Here is a 21483-nt window from a genome sequence, read left to right as displayed (position 1 = left end):
GAAGGAGGTTGCAGACTGAACAACAGCAGAATGGCAGATCAGGCAGGAAGCCAGAAGTCCTCCCAAAAGAGGAAGCCCAAATTCACCACCACAGAACTGCAGGTGCTGGTTGAGGAGGTGGTGAGGGTGCACCGCCAGCTCTTTGGCAGGCTGTCCCTCAACGTGCCAGACAGCACGAAGAGGAGATTGTGGACCAACATCGCACAGAAGGTCAATGCTGCTGGAGTCACCCCCAGGTCCATTGAGGAACTAAAGAAAAGGTTCTACGACCTCCGCAGCCTCACGAAGAGGAAGCTGGCCGAAATCCAGAGGCAGGCTGGACACACCGGAGGAGGCCAGAACCCGGCGCCACCCCTCACCGAGCTGGAGGAAATTGTCTCCAGCACCATCGAGAGGGCGAGCATCGTAGGGATCGGGACCCTGGACAGCACTGCGATGGCCACAGCTACAGGTAAGAAGCATGCGCATCATGACACACCCTACCAGACACCTCCCCATTAGACACAATGCATAGGCAAACACCAGCACTGTACTGCCACCAACATACAAGAGACAAGCATCATGGTACATGTAGTCAGCAGAAGTTAGCCAGATATGTCAGTGCAGAATCACAAGACAGGAAACAGTGTGACACGGTGTAAGGAGATGCAAGGACATGTGGAATGCCATAATTGTACTGCCTGTAATACATCGGCACTCAGTTTACAAATGCTTCTTTGTACCTAGGGGCACCATCAGGCAGCACCACTGTGGCAGCAGAGGGAGCCTCGACATCTACTACTGCAGTGGCAGGGCCCAGCACCAGCCAGCCTGGCCAGGAGGAGGAGGATGAGGATGAGGAAGGAGACACCACAGGGCTTGGAATGGAGGGAGTCCTGGTGATTGATTTCCAGGCAGTGCACTCCCCAGTACTGCCCAGCTCACCCCCCTTGCAATTTTCACCATGCAACTCCCCAACAAGGCAGACCATTCCGCCGACAACAGCTCCTGCCACAACCGTGGCCTTGCCACCCGTCCTACCTGTCCTGGGAGCAGGGGCACCGGGACCGGCCAGCACCACACCACCACCAGTGGCACCCCAGCCCACTCAGCAGGCCGGAGGCAGCAGTGCCAGACGCCGTGCCACCACCACCACCACCACCACTGCTGCACCAGCACGGGAGGGCAGTGTGTTCCTGGGCCTGGAGGGCCAGATGGTCAAAATCCAGCGCCAACAGGCCAGATCCACCATGGCCTGCCAACGCCAGCTCCTGCAGCACAACCTGCAGATGGGGGAGTTGGTGAAGGGGTTCCAGGCTGTTGTGGACAGCAACATGGAGGTGGCAGCAGGGTTGGGCAGGCTGACCACTGCCATCACCCACTCCTCTGCCAGGCAGGAGGAGCATGAGGTTGCGCGCAGGAGGGATGCCCGGGTGCTCAACCGGGCCATGGCCCGCCTTGCATCGGCGACCGCCCAGCTGTGCATCCGAAGCGCAAATCAGGAGTCGGTGCAGAGTCAGCAAACGGCTGAGCTGACCAGGGGGATGGCCAGAATCACCACGGCCATGGAGGCCATGTTAATTTCAAACGCCGCCTCCAATCCTGCCCTGGACCTGGGTGATGCTGGAGACAGCAGCAGCCGCAGCAGCCCGGCCAGCGCTGCATCAGAGCCAAGGAGGAGCACCAGGCGATCCGCTGATGCTGCAGGCCATTCGGAGGGGGCCGGGGGACACCCCAGTGGGTCTGGAAAGCGGGCCAAAAAATAGGCTGGCAAGGGGGGATGATCATACCAGGACCCTGGACTTTATTTGTTTTGACAGACTCCATTTTTTAATGCACTTCAGTGATGTAACTGTGGTGCATCACTATTAAAAATTTTATTTTCCAAGCAACATTTAGCTGTCTTTGCATCTGTACTCAGTCAGAAATAGTTCTCAGTGATCTCCTCACGTCTGTATCTGCCATCACATGGCGTACACACCCCAGCTGCCTGTGTCAGTGGCACAGCTTCGTCGTCGTCATAGTCCTCGTAGTCAGACAACTCCACCTCAGTGCCCTTCTTGACCGCAAGGTTGTGTAACATTGCACATACAGCTATGATCTTGCAGCAGGTGATGGGGGTATACTGCCTTGCACCTCCACTCTTGTGCAGGCATCTGAATCTACTTTTCCAGATGCCAAAGGTCCGTTCCACAACATTCCTGGTGCGTATGTGGGCCCGGTTATACCTCCTTTGGCTGGGTGTGGAGGGGTTGAGGTAGGGGGTGAGTATGAATGAGCGGAGGGCATATGCACTGTCGCCTGGAAGAGAAAGGGGTCACATTAGACACATGCATACATGTATTACACCTACCTACTATGTGTTATGGGGGTCTGATGATGTGGCTCACCTAGGAGGTATCCTTCTCCAAAATCGCCAGCCATCAGCCGTGCATATATGCCGCTCTGTTGGAATATATAGGAGTCATGGGTACTCCCTGGAAATTTTGCTACCAGGTCTGTGATGGTGCACTTGGCATTGCAGATCACCTGCACGTTGATGGTGTGTGTCGATTTCCGATTGCGGTATATGTATTCGGTGTCCGCTGGTGGGCAAATCGGAATATGCGTGCCATCTATGCAACCGATGACTTGGGGAAAGTGTGCCATCTGGTAGAAGTCAGCTTTAGTTTGTAGCAGTTCTGCGTGGGTTGCAGGGAAAGAGATGTATTGGTCCATCCTGTCTATCATGGCGTCAAGGAATATGTGGAAGAACCTTGACAGGCTGCTCTGGCTCACCCCTCCTGCTGCTGCTACTCCACTTTGATAGCTGCCAGACGCTACCAGGTGTAGGCTGCATAGCACCTGGACGTGCGCAGGGATGGCGTGTGCCCTTGGGGTGTGGTGGTCCAAGTATGGCTTAAGGTCCCTGATGAGCTCAAGTATGGTGTCAGAGTCCAGCCTGTATCTCTGTAGGATCTCAGCCTCAGTGAGCATGAACAGGGTTATCCTCTGTCTGTAGACCTGTTCATTTCTTAGCCATTCCCTCTGTCCTTCCTGCTGTAGCCGTAGCCGCCTCGCAATGACATAGAAAGCTGCCATCCTGCAAGTTGCAATGCATTTTGGGACTGTTTATATGGGTTGGAGTTGGTTACCACCTGATTGCAATCCATGGTAAATACCGAGTGAATTCTACCGATTTTGAGCCGATTTCGGTGTTTCTGTGCCTCCCTACATCTCCCCAACTGTTGGAATCGGGGAATTTCCCGATCGGAGATTCATACGAATCGGCATGTTTTCCGATTCGGTTCATGTCCGAATCGGTATTTCTACCGAATCGGTACATGGACCGATTCGGTGATTTCCCGAATCGGTGTCACTAACGAATCGGTAGTGGGACCGAATCGGTGAATTCCCGATTCGGTGTCACTAACGAATCGGTAGTGGGACCGAATCGGTGATTTTCCGATTCGGTGTCACTAACGATTCGGTACATGGACCGATTCGGTCTTTGTCACCGAATCGGTGTTTTTCCGATTCGTTACGTATCCGATTTTCGGTATGTACGTATCGGATCCTTTCACGTTCGGTACACATTCCGATTCGGTTTTCTATCCGATTCGTTCTGTTTTTGGTTCCCTACATCTCGATGGCTGTTTACCGATCGGTAAGGGCCAAAAATCGGTATTTTCGGCCGATACCGATCGGTAAAGCCCTACCTACATCGGGCCCCAAGTCTCTTGGAGACAAATTACTCTAGCCTCCAATGTGTGTAGGAATTGTAGTTTTTCAGGACTATTCTTTATTCCAGCCACATTCCAAGACAATATTTTTAAGTCATTGCTAAAGATGAGAATATGGTTTGGGAATATTGATAGGTTTGCTCGAAAGAATGCCAGGCAGCCAATTCCATTGGAAACTCTCTCCTACTGCATTACTTTGAGAAGAGTAGGAAGAGGGGTTTATGTGTTCCACATGACATGTATTTTTTGAAATACAGATTTTTAGGTCTTTAAAATCAGCAGGACAGTCTATACTACCAGAGGGTGCTTGGAAAGACGAGAGCTTGTTAACAAATCTACCAGTTCGGGATTTCACCAAAAAGGCATAACATCAATTCCTCTACTTTGGAAGCCTTCCGACCGTTGAAGAATATGATTTACGATAAGTTTAGAATAAAACCTTACTCTTGTTAAGGTACCAACCTCTGTTTTCAAAATCGTTACTACATCTATATCATTAGATTATATTAATTTCAAACGTTCGGTCTCCCAAAAACATTTAAGTAGCGAGGATCTATTTAGTGTGCAATCCGGATCGAACAGAGGGAAAAAATCTAAAAGGAGAGTATCAATACTTTCCTCTTCGGGGACCTCAGTGAATCTTTTTGGAACCATTTCTCCTCCTGATATGTCAGGGAATGACTTAGCTGAAGGATTAAGGACTGTTATTGCGAAGCTAACAGATTTCGTCAGCTCCGCGGAAGGAATAATGTTAGGGGACCCCCCAATTTCAATACTAGGAGCACCTGATATGGGGGGAATAAGGTTAAGGAGAGGGTCATTTTGAATCAATGAAAGAACAACCTCTTGTTCTAATGGGATCAGGGTCTCTTGAGCTAACTTAACTTCCAGGATCCCATTTTGAGAGGTATTAATCAAGGATCCGTGGATGGAATCTTTTTTAATAGAAATATCGAACTGGTCTTCGAAATGTATTTGTCTCCGCCTTTTCTTTGCAAATCTACGAGTTGGTTTCCTCTTTTTTCCTACGTTCTTTTTTGAATTCCCTATTTTTCCTTTTTTCCTCTTATCTGATAAATCCAAAACACCCTCTTTTCCATCATTTATCTGGGGTTTAAAAATGGGAAATAGCTCTTTATCTGTCCTTTTTTCAGAGTTAGTCATAATCTCAATTTCTTGGTCAAGCTCTAGAACACAATTATATACAGGGGCTTTTAAAGAAGGTACGGGGGAATTCTTCAGCATTTATACTGGTTTCATTCTATTAATAGGAAGATTATTCTCATCATGATCGATTCAAATCGAATCTTGAAGGGCATTTACAGGCTCATTCTCTACCATCATATCATTCATGATTTCGGGCCCTGATGGACTAATCTCAAATTTAAAGCTAGATTCCTTCCCCTGTTTACTGTTCAGTAACACCTTCAGTATTTGTGTTACGGTTTCCAGCACACAGTCCGATCCACCAACACATTTTTCCAATAAAGTTAGGATAGAAGAGAGCAAATGTTCTAAGGATGACAATGAGTCGGAGACTGGTTTATCATACCTGGTGGGTTGGTCAAGATCGATATCTGTTATATTAAGATCGGGGCTCGTAGAGATGTTTGACTGGGATATAATAAATTGAGATTTATTAGAAGGAGAACTACTATATAATTGGAGCCCTGTAGGGGCGGATACTGCTGGGGTCTTTGTGGGATCTAAAATCTTGCTAGATTCATCAGCAATATACCTCCTGCAGAGCTCCATATCTAGGTCTGGGAAAAGAGAATCATTACTTTGCACTTCCCCCGGCAGAGAGGGACCAAGAGATTCTTTTAGTGGTAATTCACCGGGGTTAGGTATGTGACTGTGCACTATAACGTCCACTGTTTTATAACTGGACTCAGATTGTCCACGGGGGAAAAAATTCTACTTATATTTTTGTCTCCGAAGACTTGCAGAGAAGGGGCCATAATTTTCGGAGGGTCTGATAGACCACCTGCCCCTTCAATGGGGAGAAAAACACCCTCTACCTTATTTGCCTGATCAATTGGGACAGCAAGATTGCTATGCCCCCTCACGTTAATTTGACCCTCATCTTCTCCCCTTTCAGTATTATCCTCTAACTTATACCCCACTGTGGGGACTTTGTCCTTTCCCCTTTCCCATAAGCTTAATAACTGACATTTTCCTTTCAACAACAAAACTTGTCCATCCTTATTACATAATGGGTTCGATTTAGTCTTAGAACAGGACCTACCCACTAATAGTTACCCAGACCTTAATTTTTTTAGCAGTCATGTCTACTTTCAAATGATCCGTTACAGATTTCAAAACCCCAATATAATATGAAGGAATGTTAGACCAGCTATTGCTCCTATCCAAACTTATACAGCGGCTAGACACAATGCAACATTTACCATAAGCGATCCAGAAACAAATAAATAGTCGCAGTCACAGTATGTAGTTAGTGAGCTTTTGAAGGAATGAAAGGGAATGGCCCCAGCCCAGCCTATTCCAGTCTCTGAGAACCCGCCCTTTGCCCGGGCTTAGCCCTGAGCTCAGACCGGCACGCGTCCCACAATGCCCGAAAGGACTGTAAGTTATACAATCAAGAGGGGGGGGCGGGGTTTGCACGGGAAGAGGCTGCAGCTGAGTGTTTGGCAGTGGCTTCTGGGTCTCGCAGTCCTGGGCTCCTGCGGTGAGTCCTTTAGAAATCAGGGTCCATCACCGGCTTCAACCCCCAGACAGGCAAGCGGAGCAACAGAATGAACAGCAAACGATCTGGGCAGCAAGACAAGCAATCAGGCAAAGTCCAATAACGCCAAAGGCCCTGGCAAGCACAAGAGTTCTGCTGCGAGCGGCTCCCACGAAGCGGGGGCAGCGAGCAGTAGTCAGCTGGTGGAGGGGGGGCGGGGCTTGCGCGGGAAGAGGCTGCAGCTGGGTGTTTGGCAGTGGCTGCTGGGCCTCGCAGTCCCGGGCTCCCGCGGTGAGTCCTTTAGAAATCAAGGTCCGTCACCGGCTTCAACCCCCAGATAAGCAGAGCAACAGAATGAATAGCAAATGATCTGGGCAGCAAGAAAAGCAATCAGGCAAGGTCCAATATCGCCGAAAGCACTGGCAAGCATAAGAGTTCTGTCAGGATTTGCGTATTTGCGCCTACAGAACTACAAATCCCATAATGCTAAATGGGTGGAGAACTGAGTCTATATATTCGGAATGTCCACTAGGGGGCTTCGTAAGTGATTACTCTTTTGAACCTGTGAGTGTTGGTGTCGAGTTCTATGTTTGGGAACTACTATCCAGGATTCAAAGACTTTGGAACATTTAGAGTTTGCTGTTATCTGTCCGCGAGCGGCTGCCGCGGAAAAGGTATCGAGGAGCGGCACAGTACTTGGTTTTGTAAGCGAGGACTACGAAGGGCGTTTCCTTGTCCTACGTTACCCGTTCGCTTGCGGCTGCCGCGAGGGAAGGTGTATCGTGGTTGGATCTTTGTTTCCAGAAACCGATTGGATTGAGTACCAGGGGATTTGAACAGAATAAACTGGTTAGGGTTTGTTTCTTTCCACGAACAATCATCGCGAGGAAGAACGGCCATTGGAGGATCCTCAACCAAAGAACCCTAACTGGTGTCTCTATCGGTTACGAACTGGTAGGCCTCTACGGAGGAATCTTTTTGTTCGTTTCTCTTTTTGTTAGTGTTCCCTATATAGTTGGGCCCAACTAGGAATACTTTTCGTGTGCTACATTTTTGTTCAAAAGGAATTTGGTCCGTCGGCAAGACTATCTAGAAGCCAATTTCCTGTTATTGATTCGGGACCAAAAACTTCCCTTTCTACATATTACTTTGCTGGGTTACTGGAGAGAACCTTTATCATTTCCAGGGAAGCGTAAAATGGGTATGTGTGTGGTATCATATCTTCATTGATGTAGTTTGATGTGTGTTCGAACTATTGGTAATCAGTGGTTTTCTTACAGGCGGCACTTGTCTATAGGGAAGTATCTCTGGTATAGAGAGGCAGAGGTCCCCTCCTGATTTATTTGGTATGTATCGTTTCACTAGCGAGAATTGAATGAGAGTAGTTAGAACTGATGTGATAACTCTTTTCTTCTTGTCATTTCAGCTGTCCCTTCCGTTCCAGTCCCTTTCCTTACCTTCCCTGATTTATCCCTTGCTTGATTACCTCTACGCTCTGTGTTTTCTGTACAGTCAGAGTGTGGGGAAATCAGGAGGTGGACCCCTTTCAGCATCACCCTGATCCTGAGGCGATGAGAATCGTGACAAGTTCTGCTGCGAGCGGCACCCTGCAACTTTCACTCGCATAGTACCCTGCAACTCCCCTGCGTCCACCTCTGAGTCTCTCAAGCACTCCCTGGTACGATAACAATGCGCTATCAATCAGCGACAATCCCACATTCAAATCTGCAGATTTCAGCTTTCTGGGGGCGCCTCTGTTTGTTTGGTGAGCCGGAACTGGTGCAGGAGGTTTTTGTGCTTGGGCAGTGCTTTTATACAAATAACTGCCTGCTGGAGGGCCTCTGGGCTGGGAACCTGGTAATAACACTCACCAAATGTTGCAGGCCCACTAGATTGCAGCCTCTGCCTGCCGCCAACAGGAGCTCCTTTTCAGGTGTAGCAGTTCGTAGAGGTGCACCGTCCCTCTCCCTCACTCGCGGGAGCTGAATGGCGCGTCAAACGTCAGTCAGTTCTGCCCCTCCGGCATCTCCATCGGCGTCGCAAGGGGCCCCTGTGATCTCCAATAACGGGGTGACCCTGGGGGGGACTAGAGGCAGGAATGCAACTTAACCCCTTGCCGAGAATGGCGACTGGTGTTCTGCTCGCGGTCTGCGGTCAGCGGTCGGCTCTCTCGCTTCAGTTCACTTCAGCTCTCTACTGCTCTCTAGCGCCATGGGGCAGATAATAGGCGTGTGCAGAACGAGCAGAGACATGGGGCAGATGAGAACTACAGAGGATAAAAAAAGGAGAATGAAAATAAGTTGGTACACACTGTATGTGCTTGGAATTATTTACCCTTGCCTCCATCACACTCACCTCAATTTATAGCTAGTGCATACTACTATCTCTGCATCCACATAACCTTCTTCCAGAGTATCACCTTTGTTGATTTCAGCATACCAAAATGTTGTCATCAAAACATCAACTACCCCAATATCACGAAGGCAAGTTTATATAAGTATTAATATACTGTTAGAACTGGGATTTCTCGTTGGCTAAGGCTTGCGCCAAAGCCAGGCAAAAATCACCAGTCTAGTCAGGGCAAGGGAGTTACACGCCAATGATAACCCCTGCTCACCCCCTTTGTAGATTGTCACGAGCAGTCAGGCTTATCCCTGGAGGTAATGTGTAAAGCATTTGCGCTCGCACACAGCAACAACATCCCAGGCACACTACAAAAGGAACTCCACACAAGATTATATAAAAATAGCTTTTGTATTCTCATAACACATCAGATAGTAATCACACAATATACATTATGCCAACTGGCATGGGCAATATTCACAAGGGATTATTTACACAGGACAGGGCCACGTGGGCCACTGTCAGTATCAACACTTAGCAGAAATTGGTACAAGTAAAAATAAACCTACAACCAATAGCCACTGGTAATCACTGTACTCCACCTCAACCTGTAACATAACTTTACATTATGCACAGTCACATCAGGCGCAAATTATATCCTGCGCCAACCTCAGCAGCATAAACACATTGTGCAATCTCTCACTATTCTAAACACATTAGACCCTACCTCCTAAGTATAACTCACATTTAGGGGCGTAACGCACAGAGTGAAGTACAATCTCACTAGCACAAACCTACATAGGTAAAACAACCTCATAATCATAAACCACAATTTTAGAGGTATCAAACAGGGTGCGTAACACATACTAAACGCATTACATTTCCTAGCACCACATTTAGAGCACATCAATCACATTAGGACCTTGCGCTCTATCCATATACCAGCCCCCCTGGTCAATTGGCCATCCAAGAAGGGGCTCAAAGGCCCTGTGTCCAGAATGTCAGGGTGCACTGCTAAAACAGCGCCAGTCAGGGGTGCGCCATTTGCGCAAACCTAAATGTGCAGCTGCCCACTACTTGCTGGGCAGCTGAGAACCATCCCATGGGGCCTAAGCGCTGCAGCTGGCACTAAGTGCTGCGCAGCTGTGGAGGCCAAGATAGGGGCAAAGGAGTGCGTGCCACTCCTGAGTCTAAAAACGGGTCCTCTGAAATAAATGCCTAAACGGTGCAGCTGCCCACTACTTGCTGGGCAACTATGAAGTAAACTGCGGCATGGGCGCTCACTGGCCCGTAGGAACAAAAACTTCGCCAAATGCTGGAGCCCTCTGGCTCTGGAAATTAATCCTGCGCACATTGGAGCCCTCTACACTTTAAAAATAACTGGGGTCCTCAGGGGCAAGAACAAGGGCCCCTCTGGCCATCGGGACCCCCACTGGGGCCTTTTAGATAAATAGGGCCATTGTTGGAGCCACGCATGGGCTCGATAAAAACGTTGGGGCGGCCCACTGCCATCCGGGGCCAACCTAACTCTGTGCTCCAGGCGGGAGCAGCCCACTGGCTCGCTGGGCAACTCAGGGAATCAGCCGGGACACAGGGACCAAGACAGGCCCCTCAGGGCAAGGTACTGTGCCTTGAAGGCACTAGGAACAAGGAGCCCCACTTAGGGGGCTCTCGATGCTGCTGGTCTCGTCTCCTTGTCTCGGGCGTCACTGCTTCACTCGTGGCAGCGGGGACAAAGAACAGGCACTGTTTCCGCCGGCCGCCTTTATGTCAGGGTGGCTTCTCCTTGCGGCGCGCGGTACCTGCGGGGCTCTCCCTCCACTTAGGGAGCGCTGCCGAACGGCCACAGTGCTTCTCTCCTTTCCCCAGGCGGCACTTCTCCTTATGACATGGGGCTTACCTCAACCACACGGGAGCCCCGCGTCGAACGTAGTCCTTGGGCGCCCTTCTGGTCTGGCTGCAGGTCCCGCCCCTGTCACGGGGAGGAGTGCTTGGCTTCCGGGTCGGACGAACGGGGCCGCAGCCGTGATTCCCTTCGTTTGGCAGCGATACGGGGTAGGCTCTGGTCATTTTAAAAATAAACAGTGGGGTGGGCACCTGCGTTGGCTCCCATAAACGGGGTGGGCACCCGTATTAATTTTAAATTAAACCAAAAGATATAGGGCGGGCACCTGCGCACCAAAGTAATTAAATAAGCGGGGTGGCACCCGCATCCATGACGAGACAAGCAGGGTGGGCACCTGCCAGTAAATATTAAAGTAAGCGCGGTGGGCACCCACAATGGAGCAATTTCGGGGGAATCCCTACGCTGGGGATTCCCTCGTAAAGGGGCAGCAGCATCGCGCTGCAGAACCCACGCTCCTCCTCAGCAACCAAGAGCAAAGACCTTCATAAAAGAGAAGTGAAGCAAAGTGCTCCCATGGCGCTAGGAGCTCCAAGAAAGTCCTTTAGGGATCCAGGGGCAAGGCAGGGCCCAGGGGCCAGCACACAAGGCCCTCCAGCAGGGAGGCAGTCCCCATGGCAGTCCCTCCTGGGCCCCACCAGCAGCACAACCCGCAGGAACAGCACACCAAGAACTGAACATTTTACATGGGGTCACAGCCCCTTTTTATACCCAGAAATCCTTTGTTAACAAGGTGCAGGCCATTGGAGAACCAGCTACAGCTGGTTCAGGGAACTTCTGAGCACTTTGTTTTGCTCAGCCCCTCTGCCCATTCACAGGGTGGGTCAGGGACATCAGACACACCACAGGGGGTGGAGCCAGCATTGTGGAGGGATGGCCCAGCCCTATTCAGGTCCCAGGTGCAATCCTCCCTTCCATCAACATTCAGATCTCCCCATTCACCACCGGGCAGACCCATCCTGACTTCTGGAGCCAGGCACACCAGCCAGCTCCAGCTAATCACAAGCCAGACAGTCAATTGACAAAGTAGCATTTCTCCACTAGACAATACATCTGCACACATCATCACACAGCATTTAATCTCACGAGTTCGCACATACCAAACTCGACCCTGCACTCCCCACACATCAGGAACTACCATGGACACACATATCCCCATGCATTCCTATGGGAGGGAAGGCCACTCTCACTACACATACACAGAGAGCGCACACACTTTACACTGGCCCACAGTGAAAAAGTGCGCAGAGGCCTATAATCACCAACACCAGGTTACAGAAACCGGCTAGGCAAATGTAAAAAGTTTCAGGGTGAACCTGCCAAAAGGGCCAAGTCTAACATATACTATACTTAACTCCACACATATATAATACCAAGTGGTGGTAACCACTGGGTAGTTGTTAGATTTGGGGGTCTCTAGTTGGCATAGGTAGGTACCTGTGACAAATAGGGACCCATGCGTCTAGTCAGGGTAAGGGGGTACACTCCTAAAATAACCCCTGCTCACCCCCTTGGTAGCTTGCCATGAGCAGACAGGCTTATCTCAGAGCCAGTGTGTAAAGCATTTATGAACACATACAGTAATCAAGTGACAACACTACAGATGGACACCACACTGTTGTATATAAAAAGAAGTCTTTTTTATATAGATTTAACACAAGCCCACAAATGACAAAAATCCACAATACTCTACTTAAAATGGTAGAATTATTGTAGTTCTCTTTAGATCTTAAAATGCAACACGTTGAGTCAATGTACCCTAAGATGCAACACGCAGAGCAACAAACGTGTTGCAGGAAAGGTGATGCTGAAGACCCTTTCACGCAAGGACGGTGATGCGTTGAAGATCTGGTGCAAAGAAACAAAGATGGCACTTTCTTCTTGATGCGACACGCTTCCCAGTGATGCAGCGGCATCTGCTGCGACGTCGATCCTCTTCTCCGGCGATGCGAGATGCTTGACACGATGCGAGCCGCGACAGGCCCTGCAACACTCTTCCCGGTGATGCAGCGGCATATGCTGCAACGTCGATCCTCTTCTCTGGCAAGGAGCCATGACTGGCCCTGGGACACACTTCTCGGATATGCAGCAGCGTCTGATGCGACGTCGATCCTCTTCCCCCTGCGACACTCTTCCCGGTGATACAGCGGCATCTGTTGCGATGTTGATACTCTTCTCCGGCGATGCGAGGCGCTTCGTATTATACAGCGGCAGCAGCAGCTCGGCGTCACGCTTCTTGATCTTGAGTCGCTCTTCCAGCTCATTGCAAAAGCCAAGTCCTCAAAAAGTCCAGCACAACTGCATGCACTTCAAAATAACTCTTGGGGAGCTGGTGGGTGAAGTATGTTGTCCCTGAGACTTCAGCATGAGGCAAGCTCTGTTCTCAAGCCCTTGGAGATCCTTACACAAGTTGATAAAAGTACACACAAAGTTTCTCTCTCCATACATTGGCAGTCAGGCAACCACTGCTGGCCAATCCCCCAAGCAGCCCTTCAGCTAACGGATAGTCTCTCCTGAGACTCTCTGGTTCCACTCCTCAGCAAATGTTTCTTCTTGTTGTCCCAAAAGTGATCTAATTCTCTGGGGTCTGGGTCCCCAATTTTTCCACAGTTTCTCTTTGTTCTCTGAAGGCAGAGAGACCTTCGCCTAGTCCAAACCAGTTCTGGTCAGTCATGGAGCACTACATTTACATGACTCCTTCTTTCCGTTCACAGTGCAGGGCAGCAACATCAGATGCACCACAGGAGGTGGAACCAGAATTGTGGAGGAAAGACACAGCCCTATGCGATCCCAGGTGCAACTCATCCCACCCATCCAGATGTAGATCGCTCTATTCAGTCCTGTGCTGACTCACCCTGTCTCCTGGAATCACTCAGCCCCTGCCACTCAAACTCCAGACAAGGAATACACAACCTAGCAGAGGCAGGCTTGGATGATTAGACAAGAAAATACCTACTTTCTAAAAGTGGTATTTTCCAACACAGAATGTTAAAACCAACTTCACTAAAATATGTATTGTATCAATCTGAGTTCAGGCATACTAAACTCAAATTTCTACCTGGTTCCCTGAGTCAGTTAGGATTATAAGATGTAATAATCAAACTGCCCCTTCTGGCCTATGGGGAACAGGTAGCCTTGCAATAGTGAAAAACAAAAATGGCTGTAATTCACTATTAGGACATGCCACACACATCAGTGCTTGTCCTACCTTTTACTTACAACGCACCCTGCCCTTGGGCCTACCATAGGGGTGTCTGATATGAAAAAAGGGAACATTTAGGGACTGGCAAGTGGGTGCACTTGCCCAGTCAACATGGCAGTACCAGACTGCACACAGGCTCTGCAATGGCAGACCCGTGACAGACTTTTACAGGCTGCGCTTCTGTGGGTGGCACAACCAGTGCTGCAAGCCCACCAGCAGCATTTAGATTTCCAACACTGGGCACTCCGGGTGCACTGTACTATGGTCTGACAAGTAAACCAAACCAGCCAATCATGCAATCACTAATCGATATATCAATTTACATAGGGAGAGCATATGCACTTTAGCACTGATCAGCAGTTGTAAAGTGCCCAGAGTTATAAAATCAACAAAAACAGGTCAGACAAAAAACAGGAGGAAGGCAAAAATTTCAGGGATGGCCTTGCAAAAAGGGCCAGGTCCAACAATAGTTATAGTTTTTTCATTTGGAAATTTAGACACAATTATGGCCCAACCCACTGAACAGGTTTACACTGAATTTGGCAGAAAGGTAGATCTTGGTCCAGAAAGAGTGCCTTTTGTGATTATATGTAAATCTGTTCAGTAGTTTTTGAGGAATTAACACTTAAAAACTTTGTGTATTTCATGAAGTGGAGGTTCTGTGTACTAGAGAGATCACTGGCTAAGATTTGATTGGCTGTCCTCACATCAACCTGGGAGTGGTGTCAGTCATATTAGATCTCAATACTCAGTCCTGAGTCCTAAGCAAAAGAAAAATAAAGACATAGGGGGTAGAGTAGGTATACCCTGACCCCTTAGGCCTGGTCGTGGGCTACTAGAAGGAATTAGCCTGGGGCCAAAAAGGTAAATTACCGGATGATCCAGAAATACCTGGTAAATGTAAAAAAAAGAGTGGCTCCAGCACAGTACAAAAATGCCCCCCACCCCCCGGTGGTCCGGCGGACGGTGCAAAGATGAATTTTTGGGAGGTCAGCACCTGGCTCCCCTTCACAGGGGAGGTAGGCACATGGCCCCCTCTCCAAACCTATTATAGGCCCCAGGGACCTCATACCACCAGGGCCAATATTTTAATGAAGGGGATGCCTCCCTCCCTGAGCATAAAAAGGCCCTGTGGAACCCATCCCCCAGGTCTGACATCTTTGCAAAGGGGAAGGGGCATGTAGCCCCCCTCCAAGCCTCTAACTGACCACTGGGACCCATGCCTGAAATGCACTGAAAAGAGTCAGTAGGCCGCTCTGCCCACCTGCCTGAGCCTTTGTAGGCCCGGGGGGCCCCAACCCCTAGGGCAAATCGCTTAAAATAAAAGAGAAGTGGGCCTCCTGCCCAGGCCTTTGTAAGTCCAAGGTACCTAATCCTCTGGGGCAGAACTTACGTTAAAAGGGAGAAGGCAGTGCGGCCCCCCTCTCTAGGACTATAAAGGCCCCAGGGACCCCATTCCCAAGCCAGCTCTATTACTCTGCCCCCGGGAGCCAAACTAAGTGACAGAGTAGTGTCCCTACCTGCACTGATGCGGGCAGAGAAATATATGTTTACTCCCACCTAGCTGAAGAATTTTTAAATCTCTTGTCAGATTTGGGGAAACATGCCTTCTCTACCTGTAGCAGAGCGTGCAGAGAAGGCATGTCTGCTCCCAGCTGGCGGGAGATTTAAAAACCCTCCAACTGGGTGGGAACAGACTTCTTTTTGGTGTCCCTGCAACAGATATTGCTAATTACTGTCGGGAGGGAGCAAGCATAAATAGCTGCTTCCTTTGGGAGGGAGAAATCCCAGTTCCCGCACTTTGCAGAGAGCTGGCCGGGGCCATGGGGGTCCTGGGGCTTCCCCATGGTTCTGGGTGCCAAGGTGAGCAACAAGTCATCCACCTGTGGCATCAGGGGAAGGGGTCCCCAGGGCCTAGGGAGAGTCGGGGATGGGGGTTGCAGGCCTCCTCACCTTAATTATGGAACTTGGCTCCAGGGGATGAAGTTCCCGGGGTCTAATATGGCTTGAGAGGGTGGCCACTTGGCACCCCACTCCTTTATAATGAATAATGAAATGCTGCCCGAGGGACAGGGGGGGGCTCATCTTTTATTATAGATTTTGGCTCCGGGGGCTGGGGACCTCAAGCATGAATGAGGCTCGGTGAGTGGGACCTCTTAACCTCCCTTCAAAATGACATGTGGTCCAGCGGGATGAGATCTCCTGCACCTAATAAGGCTCAGGAAGGGGGGTTGTGCTTAAGCCTGGGCGTAGTTCGCGTAGCCGCACTCCGCGGAGCTACGCGAAGAGGCACTTGCACTCCGCGAACTACGCATAACTCCGCGAACATGCGTAGTAGCTTGCTTGATCCGTTCGCGAGCCGTTTTTCGTCTTTGGGAGCGCCGTGGAACTCTGGAACCTGCTCGACACCACATCTCCAGACGTCGCCTTCCTCACGGAAACATGGATGAACGCCTACTCAGCGCCCGACATTGCCGTCGCCATCCCGGACGGATACAAGATCACCCAGAGAGACCGCGTCAACCAGACAGGAGGAGGCATCGTCATCGTCCACAAGAACACCATCCGCATCACGACCAACTCAGACGACACCCTCACAGCCGCCGAACATCTTCACTTCCAGATACACACCGACCCCAAGACCACACTCAGAGGCACCCTCATCTACAGACCCCCAGGACCTCACACACAATTCAGCGAAGACATCGCAAACTTCATCAGCCCGCACGCCCTCGCCTCCGCTGACTACATCCTCCTAGGGGACCTCAACTTCCACCTGGAGAACAACAACGACAACACCACCACCCTGCTGGACAACCTCGCCAACCTCGGACTCATGCAACTGGTGAACACCCCCACCCACTACGCCGGACACACGCTTGACCTAGTCTTCTCCTCCAGCAAGTACATCTCCTTCAGCCACTCCACCGGACTCCACTGGACAGACCACAGCTGCGTCCACTTCAGCTTCAGAAAGACCACGACTCACCACCATCAGCAACAGGTTCCCCGCAGGAACTGGAACAAGATCAACACCGACCAGCTCACCACTTCACTGAGCCAGAACCCTCCCGCCAGCTCAACGGACCCCAACCAAGCAGCCAACAACCTCACACAGTGGATCACCAATTGCGCTCGCCCAACCAGCCTCGACCACTCGCAGTCCGGCTTCCGCACCAACCACAGCACCGAGACCGCCCTCATCGCAGCCACTGACGACATCCGAGCCCTGCTCGACAACTGGGAAACAGCGGCCCTCATCCTCCTGGACCTCTCCGCAGCATTCGATACGGTCTGCCACCGCACCCTAGTGCAGCGCCTCAGCAACATCGGAATCCAAGAGAAGGCACTAGAGTGGATCATCACGTTCCTCACCGGAAGAACCCAGAGAGTCCGCCTCCCCCCGTACAGATCCAAGGCCACCGAAGTCATATGCGGCGTACCACAAGGATCATCACTCAGCCCCACCCTCTTCAGCATCTACATGAGCCCCCTCGCAGCCATCGTACGCAACACAACCTCAACATCATCTCCTACGCCGACGACACCCAGCTGATCCTCTCCCTCACCAATGACCCAGGAACCGCCAGAACCAACCTACACGAAGGGATGAAAGACATAGTCGAGTGGATGAGGAACAGCCGCCTGAAACTGAACTCAGACAAGACGGAAGTCCTCATCCTTGGATCATCACCCTCTGCCTGGGACGACTCCTGGTGGCCCCTGGCCTGGGCAGCGCACCCAAATCAACGGACCTCGCACGCAACCTGGGCTTCATCCTGGACTCCTCCCTCTCGATAACCAGACAAGTCAACGCCGTCTCATCATCATGCTTCAACATCCTACGCATGCTCCGAAAGATCTTCCGATGGCTCGCCACCAAAACCAGGAAGACGGTCACACAGGGACTCGTCACCAGCCGACTGGACTACGGAAACACCCTCTATACCGGAACCACAGCCAAACTCCAGAAAATACTCTAACACATCCAGAACGCCTCCGCACGACTCATCTTGGACATCCCCCGACACAGCCACATCTCCGGACACCTGAGAGACCTTCACTGGCTCCCCGTCAGAAAGAGAATCACGTTCCAACTCCTCACCCACGCACACAAGGCCCTCCACGACCTGGGCCCCAGGTACCTCAACAACCGCCTGACCTTCTACACTCCCACCCGCCAGCTACGATCGACCAGCCACGTCCTCGCCGCCGTGCCACGCATCCGAAGATCCACCATGGGAGGAAGATCCTTCTCCTACCTGGCAGCCAAGACTTGGAACTCCCTCCCCATCCACCTCCGCCTGACCCAAGACCACCTCTGCTTCAGGAAGCAACTCAAGACATGGCTGTTCGAGCAGTAGCGGACCCCCCTCCCCCAAGCGCCTTGAGACCCTCTGGGTGAGTAGCGCGCTATACAAATATCCTGATTGATTGATTGATTGATTGATTGCCTGCATGCTCGGGATGTGTAGCGCGCAAAGTTACCCATGAGGTTTGTCCCGCCCGCTCGCGTCCCCTTATTTCCGGTCACTACTAACGTGTTCGCGAGTTATTCTGTGCCAGATTGCAGTTTCTGCGTGTTCGGCAACTCGATCTTACCGGCAAGCATCCTCGCGCACGCGAAAATGCTATTGAGCGCGTGAGAACTACGCTACACAGCAGTTTGCGGAGTATTCGACAACTTCGCGTTCTCCGCGGAGCGCGGAGTTGCCGAAACTCCGCAAACTCCGGAGCGTAGTTCTTCGCCCAGGGCTAGTTGTGCTGCCTCCTTCCCTTTTTAATGTCATGCAGCCCGGAGGTGGGGTCCCCGGGTCCAATTTTGGCTCAGGAGGTTGGCTGCCTGTGGTGGTGTCTGACCACAGGGCATGGCCACCTTCAGCTATGTGCAGCATGAAGTTCAGTGCCTGCGCAGAGTTGGACGTAGCCCCTGCAATGAACCCCCTGCTGTGTATGGCCGAAAGCCTATTGGCGAAGCCCCGCTCCCAGATCCACTTTGGGCCTTGTGAGATGGGGGACAAAAGATATTTCTAAAGGGGTTGGGGTGGTAGGCCACAAGGGACCATAGGCACCACATCCATTTGGGGCCTTTAAGAGGAGGGGGCACACAGGCCTCCCTTCCCGAGACAACTGTAACCCAAGAGTCCCATTCCCTAGGGCTTTCAAGGGGAGGGGGCAAGTAGCGCCCATCCCTGAGCCAATAGTGGTCCTGTGGACACCATCCCTCTGGGCTGAAATATATTTTGAGGGGAGGGGGCGTGCAGCCTCCCTCCTCAATCCACTAGGGGGCCCAGGGACCCAATCCACCTGAGTCTTCTTTTTTAACAAAGAGGAGGGGAGCATGACCCCCACCTAGCCTAAAGTGGCTCTGAGGGCTCCATTTCCCAGTGCCAAGGTGCTTGTGGGTGGGTAAGTGCCCTGGTGCAACAATATGTTGGGGGCCACAAGGCAGCCCGAGGTCCTCAGCAATCCCAGCCAGCTGCCTGCATGCCCCTATCCTTGGTGCTGCAGTAGCCAGTATTGCTTCCTCCTGGCCGGAGCAGCAGTTTTATTATTTTGCTCCAGCCAAGCAGGAGCAATCAGAGTTTTCCTGCCCTAAAAGCATGTCGGGTAAGCAAAAGTCTGCTTCCACCAAGCTGGAACATTTTTTAAACTTCCACTGCTCTAGGCAGTTGGGAGCAAACATATTTTCCCTACCCGCCCTCTTGTGGATAGACAAACTACTGTTCCGGGTGGTCCCCGGGACATAGTGTTTGAGCCGGCCCCAGGGGATGAGGACCCTGGGACCTTTACAGCCGCAGAGAGGGATTGCATCCCACTCCCCTTTTGTTTTAGATCAGCCCAGGGAATGGGGTCCTTGGGTCTATTTAGGTTTGGGGAGGGTGGGTTGCGCAGCCCCCTCCCCCAATTTTAATTGTTTTTGGCCCCAGGGGATGGAGTTCCAGGATTCTTGTTTAGGCTTGCAGAATTTGAATCTTTATTGATGCTCGGGGTTCGCATTCTCCAATGCCCTATTTTTTTTAATTCGGCCCTGGGAGATGGGGTTCCCTGGGTAAGAACTGGCACCAAAAGAGGGACCCCACTCACACCTCCCACCTAAATATTATATACAAAGATGCCCTAGCCATGGCCCAAATGTTTTAATAATAAATATATGTTTTGGCTCTGGGCAGTTCCTTTGGTACCCCCTTCCATAAGACTTCGGGGGCAGGGTGTCCTTACCATATCCCTTTATATATATTTTTAATTAAATACAAGATAGGGGACTAACTTTCTGAGTTCTGTAATGGCTGCCTGCAACAAAGGCTATGCGTGCCCCTCCCTGGGCGGATTCTGGCTCGTGACCCGACCCCCTGGGGCCCACCAGTGTATTTATGGGGAAGGGGAGCACGCAGACTCCTCCCCTAGCCCATTTCAGCCCCAGGGACCCCATCTCCCCCAGCTGAGCCATATTGTAAATGGGGAGGGTGTTATATGCCAACATGTTTACATTTGAAGTACACACGAGAGCAGTCACGTTCGTGTTTGCTTCAGCCTTTTCCACGCACGTCTGTATTGTTTGAATTATACCGCGTGGTGGTGTGTTTTAAAAATGTCATTTGGAGTTATGTAGCGAGGAAAACGTTAGGATTATTCGGATGTTATACTGGTAACTGATGAGTCATGAATAAACCACCTCTACATCGTACCTGACTGACTTTGTTGCTTTCTTTACTGGATCGGATGAAAAGTGCTTTTACAACACTGCCGGGAGTTACTCTACGCTTACAATATTTGCGGGAATTAATTAATTCAAATCTGGATATTCTTTATATTTCTGTACTACGGATCATTCACAATTACACTCCGTGAATTCAAACACAGACCGATGTGGTTGGTAGAAGGCTGCTGTAGGATTGGCTGTTCAAGCAATTTCCGCATTTTCTTTGGAAAGTTTGATGTGATTGGCCGGATCGCACCTCTTCTTCCGGCAAATTGAGGCTCCTAATGGCGTTGACTGTGTACTGCTCACCAAACACACACACCAATCAGGGAGTTCTTGCCGATAATTGGCCATCGTCGAATCCAATTGGAAGTGAGTACACTAGTTAATATTTCCTTAAACGAAGGAATTACCGATTAAACCACGATTGGTTAACACCTTAGCAGCTATGGAACGTCCAGCTCCAGTGCTGAACGTTCCATTGCGCAGGTGAGGTTCGAACGTCCAACGGCCGACAGCAGCACTCCCAAGGTAGTGGTGCCGTCGGCCGTTGGACTAGGCGCAGCACTTATGAGGCTAAAGAATAATACGTTATCTCGTTCAACAACTTTAAACTATTGTGAGTACTGTACTTCATACCATATAAGAAGTGAGTCATAGCATTTTAAGACTCAAGCTTTATTTTTTTTACGTTGTTGCATTTACTGATATTACACACAATTAAAGTAGTGTGTCATATTATTATTTATTATCATCTGTGACACACACACATATTTTGTGAACGATGTCAGGTATTCAAGCTCCACCATCCTTTCTTAATTTGCCTGGTGAACCTTTGATAGAATGGGACATTTGGGAAGAAATGTATGTATGTAGATGTATTAGAAGGAGAAGAATGTGAACCAGAAAGAAAGTTGGCATTATTGAAACATTGTCTTGGTGGCA

General features: G+C 50.4%; 1 protein-coding gene across 1 annotated transcript; it reads left to right on the top strand.

Moving 5' to 3' along the window:
• The first annotated feature begins 295 nt into the window (after positions 1–295).
• LOC147710401 (uncharacterized) lies at positions 296–1917 on the top strand. Its single transcript, XM_086919993.1, has 2 exons — positions 296–451; positions 727–1917. The coding sequence occupies exons 1-2, from the start codon at positions 436–438 to the stop codon at positions 1743–1745; spliced, it is 1035 nt and encodes a 344-aa protein (XP_086776119.1). The 5' UTR covers positions 296–435; the 3' UTR covers positions 1746–1917.
• The last annotated feature ends 19566 nt before the right edge of the window (positions 1918–21483 follow it).

This window comes from Lissotriton vulgaris, chromosome 5, assembly GCF_964263255.1.
Source record: "Lissotriton vulgaris chromosome 5, aLisVul1.2, whole genome shotgun sequence".
Classification (NCBI taxonomy): domain Eukaryota; kingdom Metazoa; phylum Chordata; class Amphibia; order Caudata; family Salamandridae; genus Lissotriton; species Lissotriton vulgaris.
Note: the sequence above shows the minus strand (reverse complement) of the source record. Positions and strands in the feature narration are given on the sequence as shown.